Raw genomic sequence first — 19,591 nt, 5'->3', positions numbered from 1 at the left:
CTGTTTTACCCCCATAGGAGTATAATGGTTTCTTGAATGGACTTTATTCGGGTATATGATTTTTGACCCTATGGCAAACAAGAAAAATGTTATATGATAAATATTATATACTTTGATGTTTTGAGTGTTTTTATGTCCTTGTTTTTGTGTTATTGTTCTTACGCTTCCTTATGTTGTACCTGTGAAGCACTTTGTGAAAGGTGCTATATAAATAAACTTTATGTATAACTTACTTATATCAACACTCTGTGTTGGATCTTAATATTGTGTTTAATGATGTTGCAACTCCTTTAATTACAGTGCTGCATTCAATATGTCAAAATGTGTATTATTTCAGTGAGTGTACTGAATGGAATGTGGTTGGACTGAACATACAGGTGACATTCAGCCCATGTGAGGAAATGTCACCTGACATTCAAACTACTCGCACATGTGACTTATGGAAAAACAAAGAGGTTGTATCTGATTTCTCTTCCCTTTATTTGGGTCTTTTATGCTGCTGTAACAGGGTTCAAGGTTTATATCTTATCTAATATCTAATTGTTGTAATGTAATTACATGTAATTGTAAGTGAGTCAGCTAAAATCACTATAACATCACTAGGTGTGAGTTCATGTGAAGCTATGTGGATAAGGTGACTCATCTCAATCATATGACCGTGTTGCTATTAGAACTTTCTGAATTTCTGAATCCAAAACAGGTTTTGCAAGCCTCCTTCATGAAGAACGCAAACAACATTCTTCTCTGGCTCTCTCTGCTCACGCCTCGGGGATGACATTCTTTAGACTCTAATATGAAGAGTTTATTAATGCAGCATTTTCATTGAAAAGATAAAGGGAAATTATTGTTAGCAGTACAGCACAGCATCTCACAAGTTGCTTTCATAGTAATTTATTACAAATCTGCAGAGTTACAAGATGTAACACATCCATTAATAACATTAACTACAGCATATCATTAAGTTACAGCACAGGAAATCTATAATGACGCTGGATACAGTAATATGGCTCTTTTCAGAATTGGACATAACCTCCCTGGGTGTGTAAACTAAACTAGGCCAGGGGTTTATTGCTCTGCTCTGGGTGGCTACAAGGAAAACCCGTCACCTGGTACGGGATCTGGATCATCTCCTACTGTTGATAAGGAAGTGACTAAGCTCTCCAGCAGCAGTTCGTCTGCAGTGTTTGTTTGTATGAGAGTGACTCTGGAGTCAGCATGAGAACCGTGGTTCTGTGGATGTCCCTGGTACTGAGCTGCTGGGCTCAGAGACCTCATCCGTGCAGTAAGTATCAGTCAGTGAACGAGAGAAAGAGAGAGAGGTCTAAAAATGCACTGTTGATCATGTCTGCCGAAGATTAACTAAGTATATTGCTCAAAGTCCACACCTGTGTTTAGGACTAGTAGTAAATGCCTTATGGCTTTTTGCTTTGTCTATAATCTGGGGTAATTTCATGGCTTTATTGTACATTTAATTCATCATTTTAGTGCGTAAATGTTTCCCTTCAACATTTCCTCTTCTAGAGTCCCCCCCTCTTCTGACCGGTAGCCTCTCTGTGGTGAGTTTCTTAAATGAGCATTCATGTTATTTTGAAGTCAAATGTGAACTACAATACCTTTACTGGAGCATGTACATGTCATGACAACACCGTACATCCAGCACAGTACAGTACATCGGTATAAAACAATATCACCGCGGTATCCCTACAGTAAACATCATGTTGGTCACTTCAGAATTGTGGAAATAGTTCTAATTATTTTCACAACACACAACCAGCCTTCAGAAGAATCAAAGGATGTAGATTTAACTCAAGAAAGACATTTAAAACAAGTGAACAATGTAAAATGTGCATCTGCTTTCACAAACATATTCCTCTTTGAACTTCAAAAGTTGAAGTCTCTCAATCTAGGCTCTAGCTTAGAGAATGACTGAGCAGGAAGTGAAAGTACCTTATAATATCTCCCATAGACAAGACAACCAGTCATTTACAGTCAGCTTGAGTTTTAAAGGCTCAATAGTTCAAAGTACAAAAGATAACGGTGGAAGTATAAAGCTTTAATAAGTGTGCTTGCCATTTTCATAAGTGTGCTTGCCATTCTGAGTATAGTGAGAAACAGCTACATTCCTCAGAAAGCAGTTCAGACACTATCCTTTTGAAACACAGGAACCAGCAGAGAATCTATTTTCATCTTGTTCTGAAGATCAGAGAACAGACGAACACTTAAGTTGTTCTCTCAGGAACAGAGGCTGCAGGAGGGGCATCTAACGCCTAATAGAATCATTTATCTCAAGATGACAACCTTTGATTTGTATGTTTGTGATAGTAATTATACTACTACTACTACTAATAATAATAATAAAAAATAATTATAGCCATCTTATATATACATACATTCATATATATATATATGTATATATATATATATGTATATATATATATATAATGTAAATTAATAATATACATATTATTTAATAATTTAATATACTTGTTAATTTAATTAATAATATACTTATATATATAAGTGTACAATACTATAAGTTTACATTAGAATAAACCTTGTTTCTCATGATTTACAAATAAAGTGACATATTCTGACAATTTCAATTCTGCTTCCTGAGTGCTGTGAACTTACTACCAGTTTTTAAATCCATTCAGAATTGAGCCCAACCCTATTGTAGCCTACAGTACATAATCACCATAAATTATACTGATACATTGTACCACTGTATAGCCTATAAAAATGCTATAATAAGGCACTGCATTACTCACTGTATTTCACTGTAGTCATTTTCCTCAGTCACAGGCAAATGGGAAGTTGTGGGCTTACGCCAAATACAGCTATGATGCGTTTGGGCAGCGTATCCGCATCAAGGAGATCGGTTCTTATGAAAACAAGACATTCCACTACGATGCACTGCTGCTCTTCAGGGAGGTAAGCACCAGACTGTCCCGTACTCAAACAGTACCAAAACAAATCTACAGTGCATCTGGAAGGTATTCATAACCCTTCACTTTTTCACCATTTTGTTGTTACCGCCTTATTCCAAAATGGATTCAATTCTTTTTCCCCTCAAAATTCTACACACTGTACCCCATAATGACAAAGTGAAAAAGGTTTTTGCTTTTTTTTTGCAAATGTATTAAAAATAAAAAATCACATATACATAAGTATTCACCCTTCCAAAGGTCAACGACCCGAAGCACACAGCCAAGATAACAAAGGAGTGGCTTCGGGACAAGTCTGTGCATGTCCTTGAGTGGACCAATCAGAGCCCAGACTTGAACCTTGTCCACTTATCATGTCATTATGGGGTATTTAGTGTCAAATTTTGAGGGGAAACAATAATTTAATCCATTTGGAATAAGGCAGTACCAAAATGTGGAAAAAGTGGAGGAATATGAATACTTTCCGGATGCACAGTAATGTATATCCCATATTCCTATTCCCACATATATAAGAGCATGCCTTAAACACATCCTCGTCTTCATCAGGGTGTCATGTACAAGATTGATGACCAGAACCGCACGTGTACAAAGGAGAAACTGACCGTAGACTTCCACCCCATGGCGATTCCCGAGAACGCATCTCTGATGGGGCAAGTCATTCTGGGTAGCTCCTCTGGTCCCGGGGAGGGGCTGCTGGTCAATTCCTGGTATGGAGAAATGGAAGAAGGTGAGGGGGAAATTAAATGTGTTTCTACTTCTCTTTTGGCTCAGGTTAGTGCTCTTGTTAATGTATCTGTGTAAACTACCTTTCTCTCCAGGAAAGTACATCAGCACTTTCACTGAATTTGGATGCTTTCCAGTCAGCACCGTCTCTTACACAGAACGCACAGGTTGGACACTCACAAGGTTAGTCAGGAGTTTTTTACACATTTTCCAAACTTCATCCACCTCACAGTCTAGACTCTAGAATAACATCAGGCGATAGATAGAACATCCATATCAGTGAATAAAGATACAGCTCTGATCTGGGTTCCCTCTTCACTCCAGTTTCTACAACATCCTGGCGGGGATCGAGGACCCTCAGGAGTTCTTCCCTCCTCAGTTTTGTCAGGACGCACAGATCGACGACGAAGGAGAACCTGTTGACTTCTACAGTCTGTTCTTAGATGTGTAGAACCTTCTGACTTCTACAGCCTGTTCTTAGTGGAGAACCTGCTGACTTCTACAGCCTGTTCTTAGAGGAGAACCTTCTGACTTCTACAGTCTGTTCTTAGAGGAGAACCTTCTGACTTCTACAGTCTGTTCTTAGGAGAACCTGCTGACTTCTACAGCCTGTTCTTAGAGGAGAACCTTCTGACTTCTACAGTCTGTTCTTAGAGGAGAACCTTCTGACTTCTACAGTCTGTTCTTAGAGGAGAACCTGCTGACTTCTACAGCCTGTTCTTACAGGAGAACCTGCTGACTTTCTTGCACATTATTATTATCATTATTAAATAATGATTAAAACGGTACAAAGGGATCAATCATGAATGTTTTTTTTATAGGAGAAAGAGGAATTACGTAAAAAAGTTTGGAAAAGTGTAGTTTAATTATACAGTATATGAATATATCAATATATATATAGTACATGTTATTTTTTACTTAAACAATGCTATTCAGTATAAAGAGGGATTGGGTCGTATGAAACAGGTATGAAAAGGGCTACGAGTATGAAATAAATAGATCAACATCAATATCTGAACCTGAAAACTGTGAGTAGCCTACCGTATGTATACACTCCTGTAATAGGCTTTGATTTTTGGAACCAATGACATCTGAAAGCTGTACCTTTCCTTACTGTATAACATGTGAGCTATATCCTATAGCCTATTTGAACTGTTATATTCCAGGTAACTAATTTGGGCAGAAAAAGGCTGTTAATAAATTGTTGTGTGTGACTAATAAAAGGCTGTCAATATTTTTTTGTTTTGTGTGCAGATTTTTAAGTCTTATTTGAAGACACTTTTTCTTCCAGGCCTTACACTCAGGTTGAGCTAGACACCCGATGGCCCCTGTATTGTATATTGCTTATTGTGTGATGGTGTATTGTAGTGTTCAGTTGTGTGCTGTGCGGTTTGTTGCTCTGGACATGTACAGCACTTTGGTCAACCTCGGTTGTTTTGAATGTGCTTTATAATGACATTTGAGTTGAGTTGACATATAGGCCTAGACTGGATTTCTTACTGGCGACTGAAACTTGGCTCACCGTCGGTGACAAGGCGGAGATCTAGCCGTAGTGTAGTAGTAAATCACATACAGTAGTGACACAGTTATATGAAGTTTATTTTAATTAATTCATAGTATTCACGTAATCACAACATCAACTTTCCACTCCCTGATAACAAGACCTCAAACTCAACAGAGTCGCTACTGTGTGGCACGGCGTGGTTTGATCTGGTAGCAGTAATAACAAACTCCCCTCAACTCGCCCACTTCCTGCACCCCTACGTCTGCGCCCACCAGCCCCGGCTCCCGGCCCTCCGTCTCCAGCCACGGCAGCCTAGCGTCCGGGTCCTCATCAGAGAACTGCAGAAGAGACCCCGAGCTCCGCAACACAGTCAGACACTGCTTTAAAACCTGATTCGCCTTGCCTCTCCCGTCCTTTGACCTTAGTAGGGCATCTGTGGTACCCTTGTCTATTATGAGGTCCATGCTCTCGGAACCATAGTGTTTGAGAAGTTCTGTACAGTCCAGTTCTAAAAACTCCAGCCTGGAAGATGGATTCTGAGGTTCTACGACTTTGGTTCTAGTATGTTCTTGCATAAGTTGCACAGCGATGGGGGAGATGTCTGCGCAGGTCACTTGAACTGGAGAGTGGGAATGCTTGTATATGCAGGGGCCCAAGGCAGAGGTCCCACAGCCGAGATCCAGCACTCTGAGCAGGGTCTGAGAATGAGGCAGCAGGGGTAAGATGAAGTCCTTGACTGAGTCAAAACCAAAAAACCACTCAAAGTTCTTGAAGTTAGGGGTTCTGCTGCTGTTCTCGGTGTAGAACCGGTCCCATGTTGCTTTTTTGTCCATGTTCTCTATTAGTTCAGCTAGAGGAATCAAAGGATGAGATAAATGAGATTAGAACATGTTTTCTGTATCAATTATCAGCATTAGCAACATTAACCATACAGTCCACGTGATAGTATAACATTACAGGCTAGTGTTCATGCCAAACATACTTGTGAGTGAAGAATGGCTCCTTGAATACGTCGATATAATAGACTTCCCTAAACGCCTGTACGACTTTGAAAGCATGTTTAACCCGGACGCCATGTTTGAGCGAATGACACAAGTATCACTGCGCATGCGTGTCAGTAGCTACACGCCAGAGTGAAAAATAGATTTCTACATTTATTTGAAGCTCATTAGCGTCAACAAGGTACGTTTAATGGAGGACTAGGACAACAAATCAACGTAGAAATAGGCCCCCGTCGCCTCGCTTTTATCTAATTTATATAACTTCCTCACTATGACTCATTTTTGTATGTCTGGTACAGGCTTTCGGCTGTATTCTGTATAACTAACACCAGGGGGCGCTAAATCCACAAACAGCTCCATATTCGCCTCTTCTCGCCTCTTCCTCTGTATTCAATCTTTTTTTTTTTATTCACCAAAACGCAGAACAATTAAAACATCTCACCTCACTGTGTTCATTATAAATTACGTATTTATTGCACACATTAAAAAGTATACAAGGTGACATTTTAAGACTTTAAAGCCCCTCATTTGACGCTCCTATGGCGCGCTGCAGGCGTCAGCTTTGATAGGGAGCTGCTTTAATTTAGATTGATTTGTCCCCATTTGATGGTCCAAATTGTAAACAAGTAATTCAGGAGTCCAGTGGCCCTACACAGAATGCCCTATTCCTGGACGTCGCTTTCAAGCCTGTCCCCAAAATGTGACGCCTCTGCACACCTGATTATTAATCTAAAAATACTGGATGGGCATTGTAAAGAATGGAAAAAAAGTTGTGTTAAATTGAGATTATGGTTCATATTTCCTTAACATCCATCTGCTAAAGCTTACTATGACACCATTGCCATCCGTACAGGCAGTGTAAAGGATCATTTTGGAATTGGGCGATAAACTCAAGTGCTAGTGTTGGGCTCAGTGGTCCACACCAAGGATAACCATGGCAACATACTGGTCCCTGGCAAATGACCCGAGAGGCTCTTTCCAACATGACGCCATCCCTAAATCTCTCGATTCGCTGGAGTACATACATGTTGAGGACGCGGTTACAAGGCGATGACATTTTCAAAGCTCCCAAAACAAGCGTTGCATAACAAGTACCTTTCTCAAAGATAAACCATTTTTGTTTGACACAGTACTCACATTACTATTGTCAACGTGAATGAGTGTAGCATTGTGACTTTATCTTATGACTTATGACTGTTTACATCATACTTGAACTACTGTATTAGAGGTACAGAGCAGCAGCAAATACTTAAATAATTGCTACGCTTTATTTACAACAGAGCTTACGTGATGTGAACGGAAATGCCCTGGCGTTTCGCTCGGTTGATGACATTAATTTAGGGATATTAATATTACCTCTTTTCTTAAGGACAGATGTGCGAGTTGTACCACTGAAAGGCCATGTGATGTGAAATTGAAGTACATTTAAAATGGTTAGTGATAACGAGTCCCACTACGATATAAAAATATGACTTCTCGACTGCTTTCAATGCAAGAAAATTAACAGCTCGTGTTGCAACCCTCTCCCTTCATCTCCAACTGACACCAACAACAGCACACAAACGAACGGCACCATTGAGAGAGAGTAGACGGCCTTTGACCCAACTGTTTACGAGCCGTTACTGTAAAACACAATATTATGCAAACAATGACTTCATAATCATGTCACATTTGGGAGGAGCACACGACCCTCCCCAAGAGTCCATGTAAACAGTTTGGCTTCAAGTACATTAAGACTTCGGTTTGATATGTCTTTGAACATAAGGCTTGGGTGGTACAGGATAAATTGTTTGGCGTGGAGTTGTACTCGCCAAAGCCGTCTATTTACAAATTAGACTAAGTAGAAGGCTCTGGGATTGGCGGCGTCGATCGAGGATGACCCTGCACTGGAGTTGGACAACATCTTACGTACCAGTAAACCTAGCTACCACTGGTCCTCCCATGAATAATACCTCAGCACTTAAGCTCAGGTAGATATTCTACTCATGTCCACAAGGAACACTACGCTAACTCCATATCACCCAGATAATCTCCATGTATGTTTATGAGGCAGTGGAAGGGTCCAGGTGTTTCAACACCCCTCCGACAAGATGGAGGCTTCCTGTGATGAGGACGTGGATTCCCGCCGCCTCCCGTAGCGGCGCCGCCTTCTCCATGACGCTGGGCTTGACCGGCACCACGCTCTTGCCCGGGTCCACCAGGATAGAGTCCCTTCCCTGGCTGATCCACTGGAGGGCGCTGAGGATGCAGGGGAAGACCAGGCTGTCGCTCTTGCGTTTGGCCACCAGGGGGAGATCGCCGCCGATGAGCAGCTCGGCGCCCGGGTTCGGGTTGGGCTCCTGGCCGTTGTGCAGGAGCCAGCTCTGCTGGTTGTCCAGGCAACGGGTCAGCATGTTCTCCACGGAGACGTTGAAGTTCTGTTGATCTGGAGGTGAGAGAGAACGAGGGAGAGAGAGAGAGAGAGGGGGATGGAAAGAGAGGAAGAGAGAAGGAAGACATTAACGCCATGTTGATCCACAGTATCCCACAGAGGGAGTGTGACAGTATTAAAGTCGCACTGAAATGAAAAAAGCATTCTGTCCCATTTTAGTTCACATAATTGGTCATAGTGTTCACCTATTCAACGATGTATGCAAAAATTCTACTTTTGTTGTAATCTTATATCAAAGTATATCATTTCTTACTTCCTGGAAAATGGTAGGTCACGTGCAATGACGACAACAGGTACCTTCGATTTTAGGCCAATAATCTCACGACATCCGCCCGTCAATCAACGCTATCCTCCTATCGAATCTGTCTAAAGTTCTTAAAACCCGTCCACTTGTCAATGTTCCAATCAAATTCCTCTAAACGCATGTCCCGCCCTCATAGCTTGTTTGCGTCGGAAATACGTCAAACTACAGAAGTTAGATGATCTCAAACGTCCGTTTCGGTGCGACTTTAACAGGAGATAAGAACGCCGTCATACCAGTGTTTAACACAGCTAGGTAGTCATTGGTTACCTCTCTCAAAGCTCATAGTTCCGCTAACTTGGATCATGTTAAATGGTAAATGCACTTATATAGCGCTTTTCCACCTTAGCGGCACTCAAAGCGCTTTACAATGGCCTCATTCACCCATTCACACACACACTCACACACCAATGGCGGCAGCTGCCATGCAAGGTGCTAACCTGCTCATTGGGAGCAATTTGGGGTTAGGTGTCTTGCTCAAGGACACTTCGACATGTGGACAGTCGGAGCTGGGATTCGAACCGCTGACCCTTCGATCATTGAACGACCCGCTCTACCAACTGAGCTACAGCCGCCCCCTGTTACGCTAATCATCAAAGGGACACTCAACACTCAACGTACATCTAAACCTTAACACGACGACCTCACCTGCGTTGCAGGACGCAATGGCTTCGGTGATGTTGGGGCAGAACACGGCAAAGTCAAAATGGCAGGGCTGAAAGAAGAAGGCACGCTGGTTAGAACGGAGAGTCTGGCGTGACGGTCGACGCCGTGGGCGAACCAAACATCACGCCGACGCGCGTCTCACCACCAGGAGCTTGAGCATGGCCGCCGAGTCTCTCTCTCCGGTGGCGTTGAAGAGCAGCACCCGGGCCACGGGGCCGCTGTAGGGGACGCAAAGCATCATGGTCAGGAAAAGTGTACTAGGTTTTCAACTAATAATTACACCGATTAGTAGATAATTAGTAGATGGATTAGTAGACGTACTACCACGATCCTCCCTCTTAAAGGAGAATGTTCTTCCAGGTTGTCGAAAAACAACATTGTATTTTTAGTTTGCTATTCTTGCACTTTGCCTTCAGCACTAGATTATGCTCTTAGTCACTTGTTTTAGAAAGGAGATGCATTTGTGAGTTCTAGCAAGTAGTAGCACCATTGCAATGTTAAATGCAATTATTCTAAGTCACTTTGGTTAAAAGCATCAGCTAAATTACTGTAATGTAACTAATTATTCAATCCTAAGTGGATTTCTACCATTATGTTAAGGGTTTCCAAACTACATTCTCTGTTGGGTTTACGATTGTGATTTTTTGCAAAGGGAGCAATGAGCCTACAGATGATCAGATTATAATATTGTTTCAAAAGGTCAAAGTTTGACGTCGGCCCCTCTCTCACCCGGCTGTCCTCTCCTCCTGGGCGGCCGCCTCCATGAACCAGCGGACGCAGGCCAACATGCTGCGCGTGGTGTGGGCGCCGTCCAGGAAGTAGGTGACGGGCCTGTGTGTCAGAGTCTGGGTACGTCCGGGCCACACCGTGTCCGCCAACCCTGAGAGAGAGAGAGAGAGAGAGAGAGAGGGAGGGAGAGGGAGAGAGAGAGAGAGAGAGAGAGAGAGAGGGAGAGAGAGAGAGAGAGAGAGAGAGAGAGAGAGAGAGAGAGAGAGAGAGAGAGAGAGAGAGAGAGAGAGAGATAGATAGATAGATAGATAGATAGATAGATAGATAGATAGATAGATAGATAGATAGATAGATAGATAGATAGATAGATAGATAGATAGATAGATAGATAGATAGATAGATAGATGGATGGATGGATAGAGAGAGAGAGAGAGGAGAGAGAGAGAGGAGAGAGAGAGGAGAGAGAGAGAGAGATCGACGGGTTGATTTTGGTGTCCTTCTTGATTTTTGGTGTGCTGGGACTACTGCCTCTTGTGGTGCCAACAGAGAGATGCAGGCCAACATTGTCGGGAGTAAGGGAGGGAGTGATAACCTGACGAACGCTATACTAGCTGCGCGGCCACGCACAAAATCCACTAGCGCAAGAGTAAACATCAGCACCACTCCATGACGCTGGTCAGCACAGAGATAACGGAAGCTTCCGGCCCTGCTCACTGGCGGGCTACCGTTACGACATGGGAGAGTGTGTGAGAGCTTCTGCTTCACCGACCTTTAGCCATGATGGGGCTCGGCTGGAAGCCAGGGGCCTGGGGTATGACCGCACTCTCCAGGGTGGGGGGAGGGAGGCTCTCGTCTGTGAGGGGAAAAACAGGTTGAGAACTCTCCCAACTGCCTGGATAAAACAAACAAACACACACACACACACACACACACACACACACACACGGCCACATAAACTCACACACCAGGAAGGCAGCGTCTGTGAAGCCAGCTGCGGCTGAGCTGCAGAGCCAGGGAGGCGTTGGAGCGCTGGTGCTGTCCGGCCAGGCCGAGACGCAGCGGGTCCGAGTCCGTCTGGTACTGGTCCAGCTCTGGGCACACCCGCAGGGCACACTGAGGCCACACACAGGACACAACGAACGAAGGTATTTTCACACCAAAACGCGAATATTCGTGCAAAAAAAACTAAAATAAAATCAAAACCCATATTTGTCAATTAGTCTCTTCACACCAAACGCAAAATGTCCTCGTTCCAAAAGCTAAATTATTTTTTCCCGCAAATGTTTTGATTTTTCTGCGGATTTCTCTGGCCTGACAGACACAATCAAATGACGGCAAGCCGAACATGCTGAGAGCACAGCACGAGAGCCTGCTGAAGAGCCCGTCTGCATAAATCCGCTTTTTTGTGCGCAAATTCTGTTTGGAATGCGTGGAACGCTATTTTTCGTAGCGCACTTTTTGGTCTGAAAACAACTTAAGACTGGAAAATCACATGTAGTAGAAGTAAAGTATGTAGCATGTAGTAGTAGTAGAAGTAAAGTAGTAGTAAAGTAACATGAACATGAATGCTTCTGGATAAAGCAACAATATGGCAACAAGCCATAAACCATGCCCTCATATCTCCGTGTTCTGAGGGTCAGCTCACCCCGATCTCTTTGGCCCGCTCTCTGAGAACCGTCATTGGCCCTTCAGGTTGCTTCACAGTGAAGGCAGGAACCCCTGGCTGAGAAAACGCAAGGAAAAGCAGGAGGATTTAACAGCCATGTCTGTGCTTGGAAGACCTGTTACTGCAGTGTCCTTCAAAGTACTGTGTGTGTTGAAACCGATATGCATCCTTTCAAAATGAAACTTTCCCTAGGTGCAAAGAACAAGATGTGCAGTGCCGGAGAATGTAGCTTCATGCACAAAAACAAAGGAATACCCGTGTCTAAATCAAAGGCAAATTCATGGTTAACATCATCCAAAACGAGTTAACCCTTTCGATACGACCACGTCACCGGCAACATTTAAAAAATATCTAACAAATATTTAATAATATAAAAAAAAAATCTAACAAATCTAAAAAATTCCTTACTCCAACACTTGCTGACAGCTGAGAAACTGCGCTTTCTAGTATTATAGGGAAAATCCAATTAATATTCAAAATGTTGTCACTGTACTTTCAGGGTTAAAAGGGTTAAGGGATAAGAGTCTTGACACATTTGTACGTCGCTCTCACCTTGAAGATGCCCCCTTTCTGCCAGGCGATTTTCTCCATGGTATCCCCCAGGATCTGGGTATGATCGATACCCAGGGAGGAGATACCACACACCCACGGTCTCCTGCCAGAGCAGCAGCGACAGGAGAGAGGACAGCTCACCGTCAGGACTCAGTTAGAGCAAACATGGCTTTCAAGAACTAACCTGGTTAAAAGCAATAAACCACTCGAGGTTCCGCTTCCTGTCGTGCCTAACAACTGTTAGCTAGCTAACTAGCTGTTATAAAATCACTATAACACACGGCCTCTCGTGGTTTACTGCTTAATTCCAGCATGCCTATTGCCTTAGCATTTGATGAGTGACTGTGTTTTTGCGTGACCCAATTAGAGCCCTTGGTCACAACTCTGTTTCTGTGTAAGATTGTGTTACTGAACAAAAGGAGGCCTCATAACTCAATGACTTATTGTATTCCAATGACATAAATGCTGCATTTCTAATGTTGCATATATTTAAACTCATATATTTTAAAAAATGTATTATTTTATTTTGAGGCCCTTCACGTTAAAGTTTGTAACTGTCTATTCTCCAGAGTGTCCAGGGAGAGTGAAGCATTCAGCTGTGGCGTCTCTTCCTGTGTGGAGCGAACCTCCCGAATCCAGTCACAAGAGGGGTGGCTTAACGTGTGTGTGTGTGTGTGTGTGTACGCTATGGTAATCTCCATTTTTGGACGTTGTCCAGGGGGTACAGCGAGGGGCAGTGTGTAACGCTACAGAAAGGGGACATTCCACCGTGGTCAAGCTAGGGCTAATTCTTAGATCAACATGAGGCTAACGCTAATGCTTACTGAGATCCATCTCTGGAGTTCTACAAGGCTGCGTAAACCAGTCTTAAATCTTTTTTTTTTTTAAACACTTTTGTTCAGTGTTATGGCATGTATTAGTTGCTCGTCAAAGGGTACAGAAATTTACTTCTCTACCATAACACAGCCCTTTTCATTTTCATTAATGAATTCCACCAAACCATCAAGTTTCACAAAATAATATAATAACTCTGGAGTAGTGAAAAAGGTGACGACATACAAAACTAAAACCCTCTAGATTCACTGAAACGACCACGGTTAACATAAAAAAGGTGACCGTAGCCAAAAGGTGACAAGTTTGCAGGTCTGAATATGGCGTCTCACCTGATGATGTTTGTGCAGTCGTACGCCCCGCCGATCCCAACTTCAATCATGGCTAAATCCACCTATACGCCAAAAAGAGGACAAGCAGCAGCCTTTACAAACAGACCAACACTACAGGAGATTTAAAATCCGAACCGATTTAAAAATCGGGATGCTGGAACCCGGAGACCCCCAACCACCTTGCAGTATGCACACTCATGCAAATGCGTGGAAGTATTTGAAAGGATTTCCAACGCTATTTGACTCGTTTCTTTGCGAGACATCTGACGAGGGAAACGTCGGGGGGGGAGTTATACGTTTCCCAGCACAGGGAGTTCCCTCACTGCTGACTCACTTCGTCAGTGACGGAGATACGGCGGGATAGTTGAACGCTGTCATGGTGGATGGGGGTGTTACGCTCTAGGACACCAGACACTAGCGGTGTAACAATATATCGTGCCAAAATATATCGCCATACAGAAACATCACAATACGTATCGTCAACTTTGCAGATGTGGATGTTTCTTTGTGGCTCGTCCAGTCAGAATTGACGGCAGTGACTGAGTAAGGGCTGAGAAAGGGACTTCCTGTCGGGGTGACCTACCTTCTCTTGCAGGAAGATGTGGAAGGCCAGGATGGTGAGGAATCGGAAGTAAGCGGGCATGGTACCCCCGTTAGCAGTCTAGGAAGGGTTAAAGTTCAACAGGATGGTACCGTCAGACATTTCAGAGCACAGATATCGAGCCACCAAGGGGGTTAAAGCACAGGACATCAAGCCCTTCCCAACTGTGGACACTTAAAGTGTGTAGTCACATGATGACCGTGCTCTGGTCATTATGAAACGCGAGGTTTTGCATTTTCCCACTAAACTCAATCAATCAATCCTGGCATTCTTAAGACAGACATGCTAAACTCAATCATCAGTCCTCATGTTCTTAAAGAGTCCAGACTTTTTACACTCCGCTGTAAAAGGCATCGTTTGAAAAAGCATCGTTACGAAATGAATTCACAACATGTCGATAATTTCGCCAGGCCTACCTTGGTCTCGTCCAGTCGTCCATAGACCTGCCAGAAGTATTTAGTGAAGAGCTCTTTGCCGATGGGCTGTCCGTTAATTCGTATCCTCTCCCTTACTTGTACCAAATGAGGTGAACTACAAAGAGAAAAGAGAAATACCGTTTCATATTTAGCAAGTAAAATACACACAAACCATTTCTCTAGCTTACATCCGTTGAAAACAATATGTTCACGTTACGGCATGACGAGTTTACAGTTTACCTCATTGATGTTATGAGGTTCCCCAGCTATTAGCATTGGGTTTTATCTTCTTCAAATATTAGCAGATTTCAATGCATGGCACATCACTTGAAAGCTTATAAGTTACACTTTCACAATCTGACCATGAATGAAAAATGACCTTGCCCTAAAGGACCAATACCTGTAAAATCCCGTCCGAAATCCGTAGCTTCTCAAAATCTGCTCTGTGAAGGCGCACGTCGATCCCTAACAGATGAAGAAAACGTCGGTGACAATTACGATGACATTTAATTTAATAAGCACAAAGTACCGTATATACAAATCCGTTTTGTGCAACCTTTGAGTTTCATACAACACAGAAAGAGTGCAAACACAGATGCCGTGTCCCACTCACCTTGCCCTTGGTTCCAGTGACATGTATGATATTGAGATGGTCAAGCTCCTCCACCTTTCAACCAGAGCAAACAAGAAACCATTTAAATCACGCTGCTTACAACCAAAACGTTGACCACGTCAAACAAAACTACACCAGCCACGTCCGCTTTTACCGTGCAGCTTAAATCGTTCCAAGGCTGAGGAACTACTGAGAAACGAAGAACTGTTTCACGATACTTCATCAATACAGGACTGAGCCTGTAATTAATATTAGGGATGCACCGATTGCAAAATTCTGGGCCGATGCCGATGTTTAAAATGTGGGTAGCCTCTCTGGGCTACCCACCGGCCCCCACCAGTGAAGATCTCTGTTCCACTTTGGCTGAGTTCTGTGCTACCACATTAGTTATAAAAGGGTGCCTGTACCTTTAAGAGAGGCTGCACATGCACACAAATTCACACAGCTTAAATACTTACATTGTACGAATCAGCACAGTTGTGTGAAAATGTCAATATATAATATGTGTATGAGCTGTTAAAACTGTAGACATAGCGACAAGTTATGCAAAAAATGCAAAATTAACAGCTCAAAAGTTAGTGCGGTGCCATACGTTTCAATGGGGAGCGCAGTTGCCGAACATTACAGTGTCTTATCAGCCTTAATCACTTCCTTCTTCCAGTCCTAGGTACCTGGCCAGATAACTGCCCCTCTGCCAAGTAGAAGCAGTCAGATGATGGCGCCAGACTCACCGTTAGGCCCGCCCTCTCCAGGAAGCGCCTCATGGCCTGGAGCTGGAGCTGGGGGTGGCCTCGCTCCCGTCGCACCTGCTCCAGGGAACTGGCGTTGGTCTGGAGGGTGTTCAGGGTACACACTGCGTCCTGCAGACAAACACAGGGTTCATGGTTTAGGGCACAACTAACTAAACTAGAAACGAACTAACTAGACTTCCATCCCTGCTCGATCACCTAAAGGATACCATACTTTTCTTTCTTTCTCTCTATTAATTTGTTTATCTTCAGTAGCTTTTCTAACTAATCATATGAGTTCAAGCTTAATAATAGTAGTGACTTTTTTGTACTAATAAAACTATTATGATATAGCCTACTTTCAGTCCCGACTTAAGCTAGATACTAACTTGCATTCAAACTTTGAAACAATGACAGGTTTATTGATGCTTTTATACTCATATTTGGATACCATGTATACTTTTCACAACTTGCTCATTGTTTAAATTACATCACAGCTTGAAATGCTCAAAATGACAAGCTTATTGTTACTGTACTCATGTTGATACCTTTCCTACTTTTTGAGCTATTACTTTTTAAACTCTTTCTTGCTTGGTTAGTTCTCCACAGCCTTCTCAATATTCATATCAAGTTCAACTTCTGATACAATTTCGGATTATAGTTTCAGAAACACAATTACTTTTTTCAGAAAATTGACATTTTATTGACCTGCAATTTAATTCAGAGTTCCAAAGCGTCTCCAAAAAGAGGCACAATGGAGATTTTGCTAATAATGTTATTGTTACTGTTAGCTACATTTTGCTTACATAGGTCATCTAATAATACATGGGTTTTATTTTTAGTGACTATTGCCAAGAGAGTGGGCTGTTGTTCGTGCCATGGGGACACTTGTCTGGAGATGCATGTCAAGTGAACGTAGGTGCATGTCAAGTGAACGTAGGTGCATGTCAAGTGAACTTAGGTGCATCTCAAGTGAACTTAGGTGCATGTCAAGTGAACGTAGGTGCATGTCAAGTGAACTTAGGTGCATCTCAAGTGAACTTAGGTGCATCTCAAGTGAACTTAGGTGCATCTCAAGTGAATTTAGGTGCATCTCAAGTGAACTTAGGTGCATGTCAAGTGAACTTAGGTGCATGTCAAGTGAACTTAGGTGCATCTCAAGTGAACTTAGGTGCATCTCAAGTGAACTTAGGTGCATGTCGAGTGAACTTAGGTGCATGTCGAGTGAACTTAGGTGCATGTCGAGTGAACTTAGGTGCATGTCGAGTGAACTTAGGTGCATGTCGAGTGAACTTAGGTGCATGTCGAGTGAACTTAGGTGCATGTCAAGTGAACTTAGGTGCATGTCAAGTGAACTTAATAGGTGCATGTCAAGTGAACTTAGGTGCATGTCAAGTGAACTTAGGTGCATGTCAAGTGAACTTAGGTGCATGTCAAGTGAACTTAGGTGCATGTCAAGTGAACTTAATAGGTGCATGTCAAGTGAACTTAATAGGTGCATGTCGAGTGAATTTAGGTGCCTGTCGAGTGAACTTAGGTGCATGTCGAGTGAACTTAGGTGCATGTCGAGTGAACTTAGGTGCATGTCGAGTGAACTTAGGTGCATGTCAAGTGAACTTAGGTGCATGTCAAGTGAACTTAGGTGCATCTCAAGTGAACTTAGGTGCATCTCAAGTGAACTTAGGTGCATGTCAAGTGAACTTAATAGGTGCATGTCAAGTGAATTTAGGTGCATGTCGAGTGAACTTAGGTGCATGTCGAGTGAACTTAGGTGCATGTCGAGTGAACTTAGGTGCATGTCGAGTGAACTTAGGTGCATGTCGAGTGAACTTAGGTGCATGTCAAGTGAACTTAGGTGCATGTCAAGTGAACTTAGGTGCATGTCAGGGTGCATGTCAGAGCACATACTGTACAAATCTAACATGTTGATAGCAGAATGCATAACTAGTCCATAAAGTTAACAACAACCCAGCACCTCAAAGCTAACGTGAAAGATCTCAGGACAGAACAGTTAGCTAGCTAATTTGATTAGCATCAAGTTTAACTATAACTAACTTTACCCAGCTAAAGGCCGTGCGTAAAGGCCGTGCGTAAAATGAGAAAAACGTGGCATTTTATACAATAATCCAACCCAAGCTGATGTAATACGAGCCAGCCATTGCTCCTGGCAGTGTGTTAGCCACCAGCAGCTAGCAGACGGGCTTGCTATAACAGCACAAGGTGCGTGTGTGCTAACATGAGCTAAAAACTGTGAATTATGACCCATAATAAGCACCAAACTAGACAGATTTATGATACTCACCGGCTGGTGGTGGATTAAACCGGACTAGCACGTTGCCTAGCAAATGCTACAGGCTAACCATCATTTTAAGAGTTTAAAAGAAGATTAATTGTACCTGATACTCCATTCTGGGAAGCCGTGGTTCTGCCTTGGTGCTTGAGTATTTGAATGGCCGTGTGGAGAGGTTGGCCCAGTCCTGGGGCCGGAGGAGCGCACACACGCGGGAGAAGCGCACCATCATGGGGACCAGGGACTCAGGAAGCCACCGGGCCAAATATGGGTGATCCCCGTCTCTGTCGTCACGACCACGCCTCCTCTGACGGGTTGGTTGAGTCACGACCACGCCTCCTCTGACGGGTTGGTTGAGTCCCTCCCGCCCCCATAATGACGGAAGGCGTTCTCCATTTGTTTTGGTATTGTCCCCATACAAACATGCTGTGGAAGGACCTCTCTAGATACATAATTGATCATATCTATAGCAACTTTTCACTCTTATTTGAAAATGTTTTGTTTGGCTTCATGGTCATAGATTTTAACTATAAAAGTGAATTCTATATTATTAATCTTATTCTTCTCCTTGCTAAATTTCATATTCACAAATGTAAGTTCACTGGAAGAACTCCACTTTTTCTTGTGTTTATAAAAGAAGTGTCCTTGTACTTTGATTCGATTGAATTCTCCATGAACAAAAAGGCTTCCAAGTCCTGGTATCTCCGTAATGCTTTTGAGGTCTTTATGTAATGAGCTTTTCCCCTGGTGTATTGTGTTTTGTTCATGTGTATGTATGTATGTATATGTATGTGTATGTATATATATATATATATATATATATATAGTTATATTTTGTATACATTGCTTTGTATATTTCTGCATCTTTGAATAAAAAAAAAAAAAAAAAAAAAGGTACTCAAAAAAAATAAAATAAAATAATAATAATAATAATGACGGAAGGCAAAATAATATGAAGAGTTCATTTTGCAAAAAACAGATAAGTCCGTTTTGATACATTTAGATCAATCCTGTTTTAAATCAAATATTGCATTTGATAGATATTTGATTGAAAAAATGATTAATCAAAACGGACAAATCAAATGAACTCTTCATATATTAATTAAGTAAAATACTTACATAATAATTATGATATTTACTCTTAATGCCAATAATATTGGGCTATATTAGGCTACTGTGTCAGTTAAATAATTTAATTTAGAAAACAGGCTTCATACGATCATATGTTTGTCAAGTAATTAATATGATAATTAATATGATGA

General features: G+C 42.4%; 3 protein-coding genes across 3 annotated transcripts; 1 reads left to right on the top strand and 2 right to left on the bottom strand.

Moving 5' to 3' along the window:
* The first annotated feature begins 772 nt into the window (after positions 1-772).
* epdl1 (ependymin-like 1) lies at positions 773-4,890 on the top strand. The gene is made up of 6 exons (XM_084460050.1): positions 773-1,282; positions 1,522-1,556; positions 2,797-2,931; positions 3,492-3,672; positions 3,764-3,851; positions 3,993-4,890. The coding sequence occupies exons 1-6, from the start codon at positions 1,216-1,218 to the stop codon at positions 4,117-4,119; spliced, it is 633 nt and encodes a 210-aa protein (XP_084316176.1). The 5' UTR covers positions 773-1,215; the 3' UTR covers positions 4,120-4,890.
* A 461-nt stretch (positions 4,891-5,351) lies between these two features.
* cskmt (citrate synthase lysine methyltransferase) lies at positions 5,352-6,235 on the bottom strand (the record flags this gene model as incomplete). Its single annotated transcript, XM_084460232.1, has 2 exons — positions 6,155-6,235; positions 5,352-6,022 (listed from the first exon to the last, which is right to left on the bottom strand). Exons 1-2 carry the CDS (start codon positions 6,228-6,230, stop codon positions 5,352-5,354), a joined length of 747 nt encoding a protein of 248 aa, XP_084316358.1. The 5' UTR covers positions 6,231-6,235.
* Positions 6,236-6,630: 395 nt separating this feature from the next.
* Positions 6,631-18,610, bottom strand: fpgs (folylpolyglutamate synthase). The gene is made up of 15 exons (XM_084460046.1): positions 18,436-18,610; positions 16,043-16,171; positions 15,312-15,365; positions 15,099-15,163; positions 14,699-14,813; positions 14,265-14,342; positions 13,682-13,743; positions 12,519-12,621; positions 11,946-12,023; positions 11,266-11,413; positions 11,070-11,153; positions 10,301-10,451; positions 9,714-9,789; positions 9,554-9,620; positions 6,631-8,598 (listed from the first exon to the last, which is right to left on the bottom strand). The coding sequence occupies exons 1-15, from the start codon at positions 18,559-18,561 to the stop codon at positions 8,216-8,218; spliced, it is 1,719 nt and encodes a 572-aa protein (XP_084316172.1). The 5' UTR covers positions 18,562-18,610; the 3' UTR covers positions 6,631-8,215.
* Between the last annotated feature and the right edge of the window lie 981 nt (positions 18,611-19,591).

This window comes from Borostomias antarcticus (assembly GCF_949987555.1).
Source record: "Borostomias antarcticus genome assembly, chromosome: 30".
NCBI classification, from domain to species: domain Eukaryota; kingdom Metazoa; phylum Chordata; class Actinopteri; order Stomiiformes; family Stomiidae; genus Borostomias; species Borostomias antarcticus.
The sequence above is the reverse complement of the archived record's forward strand: the minus strand, read 5'-3'. Positions and strand labels throughout refer to the sequence as shown.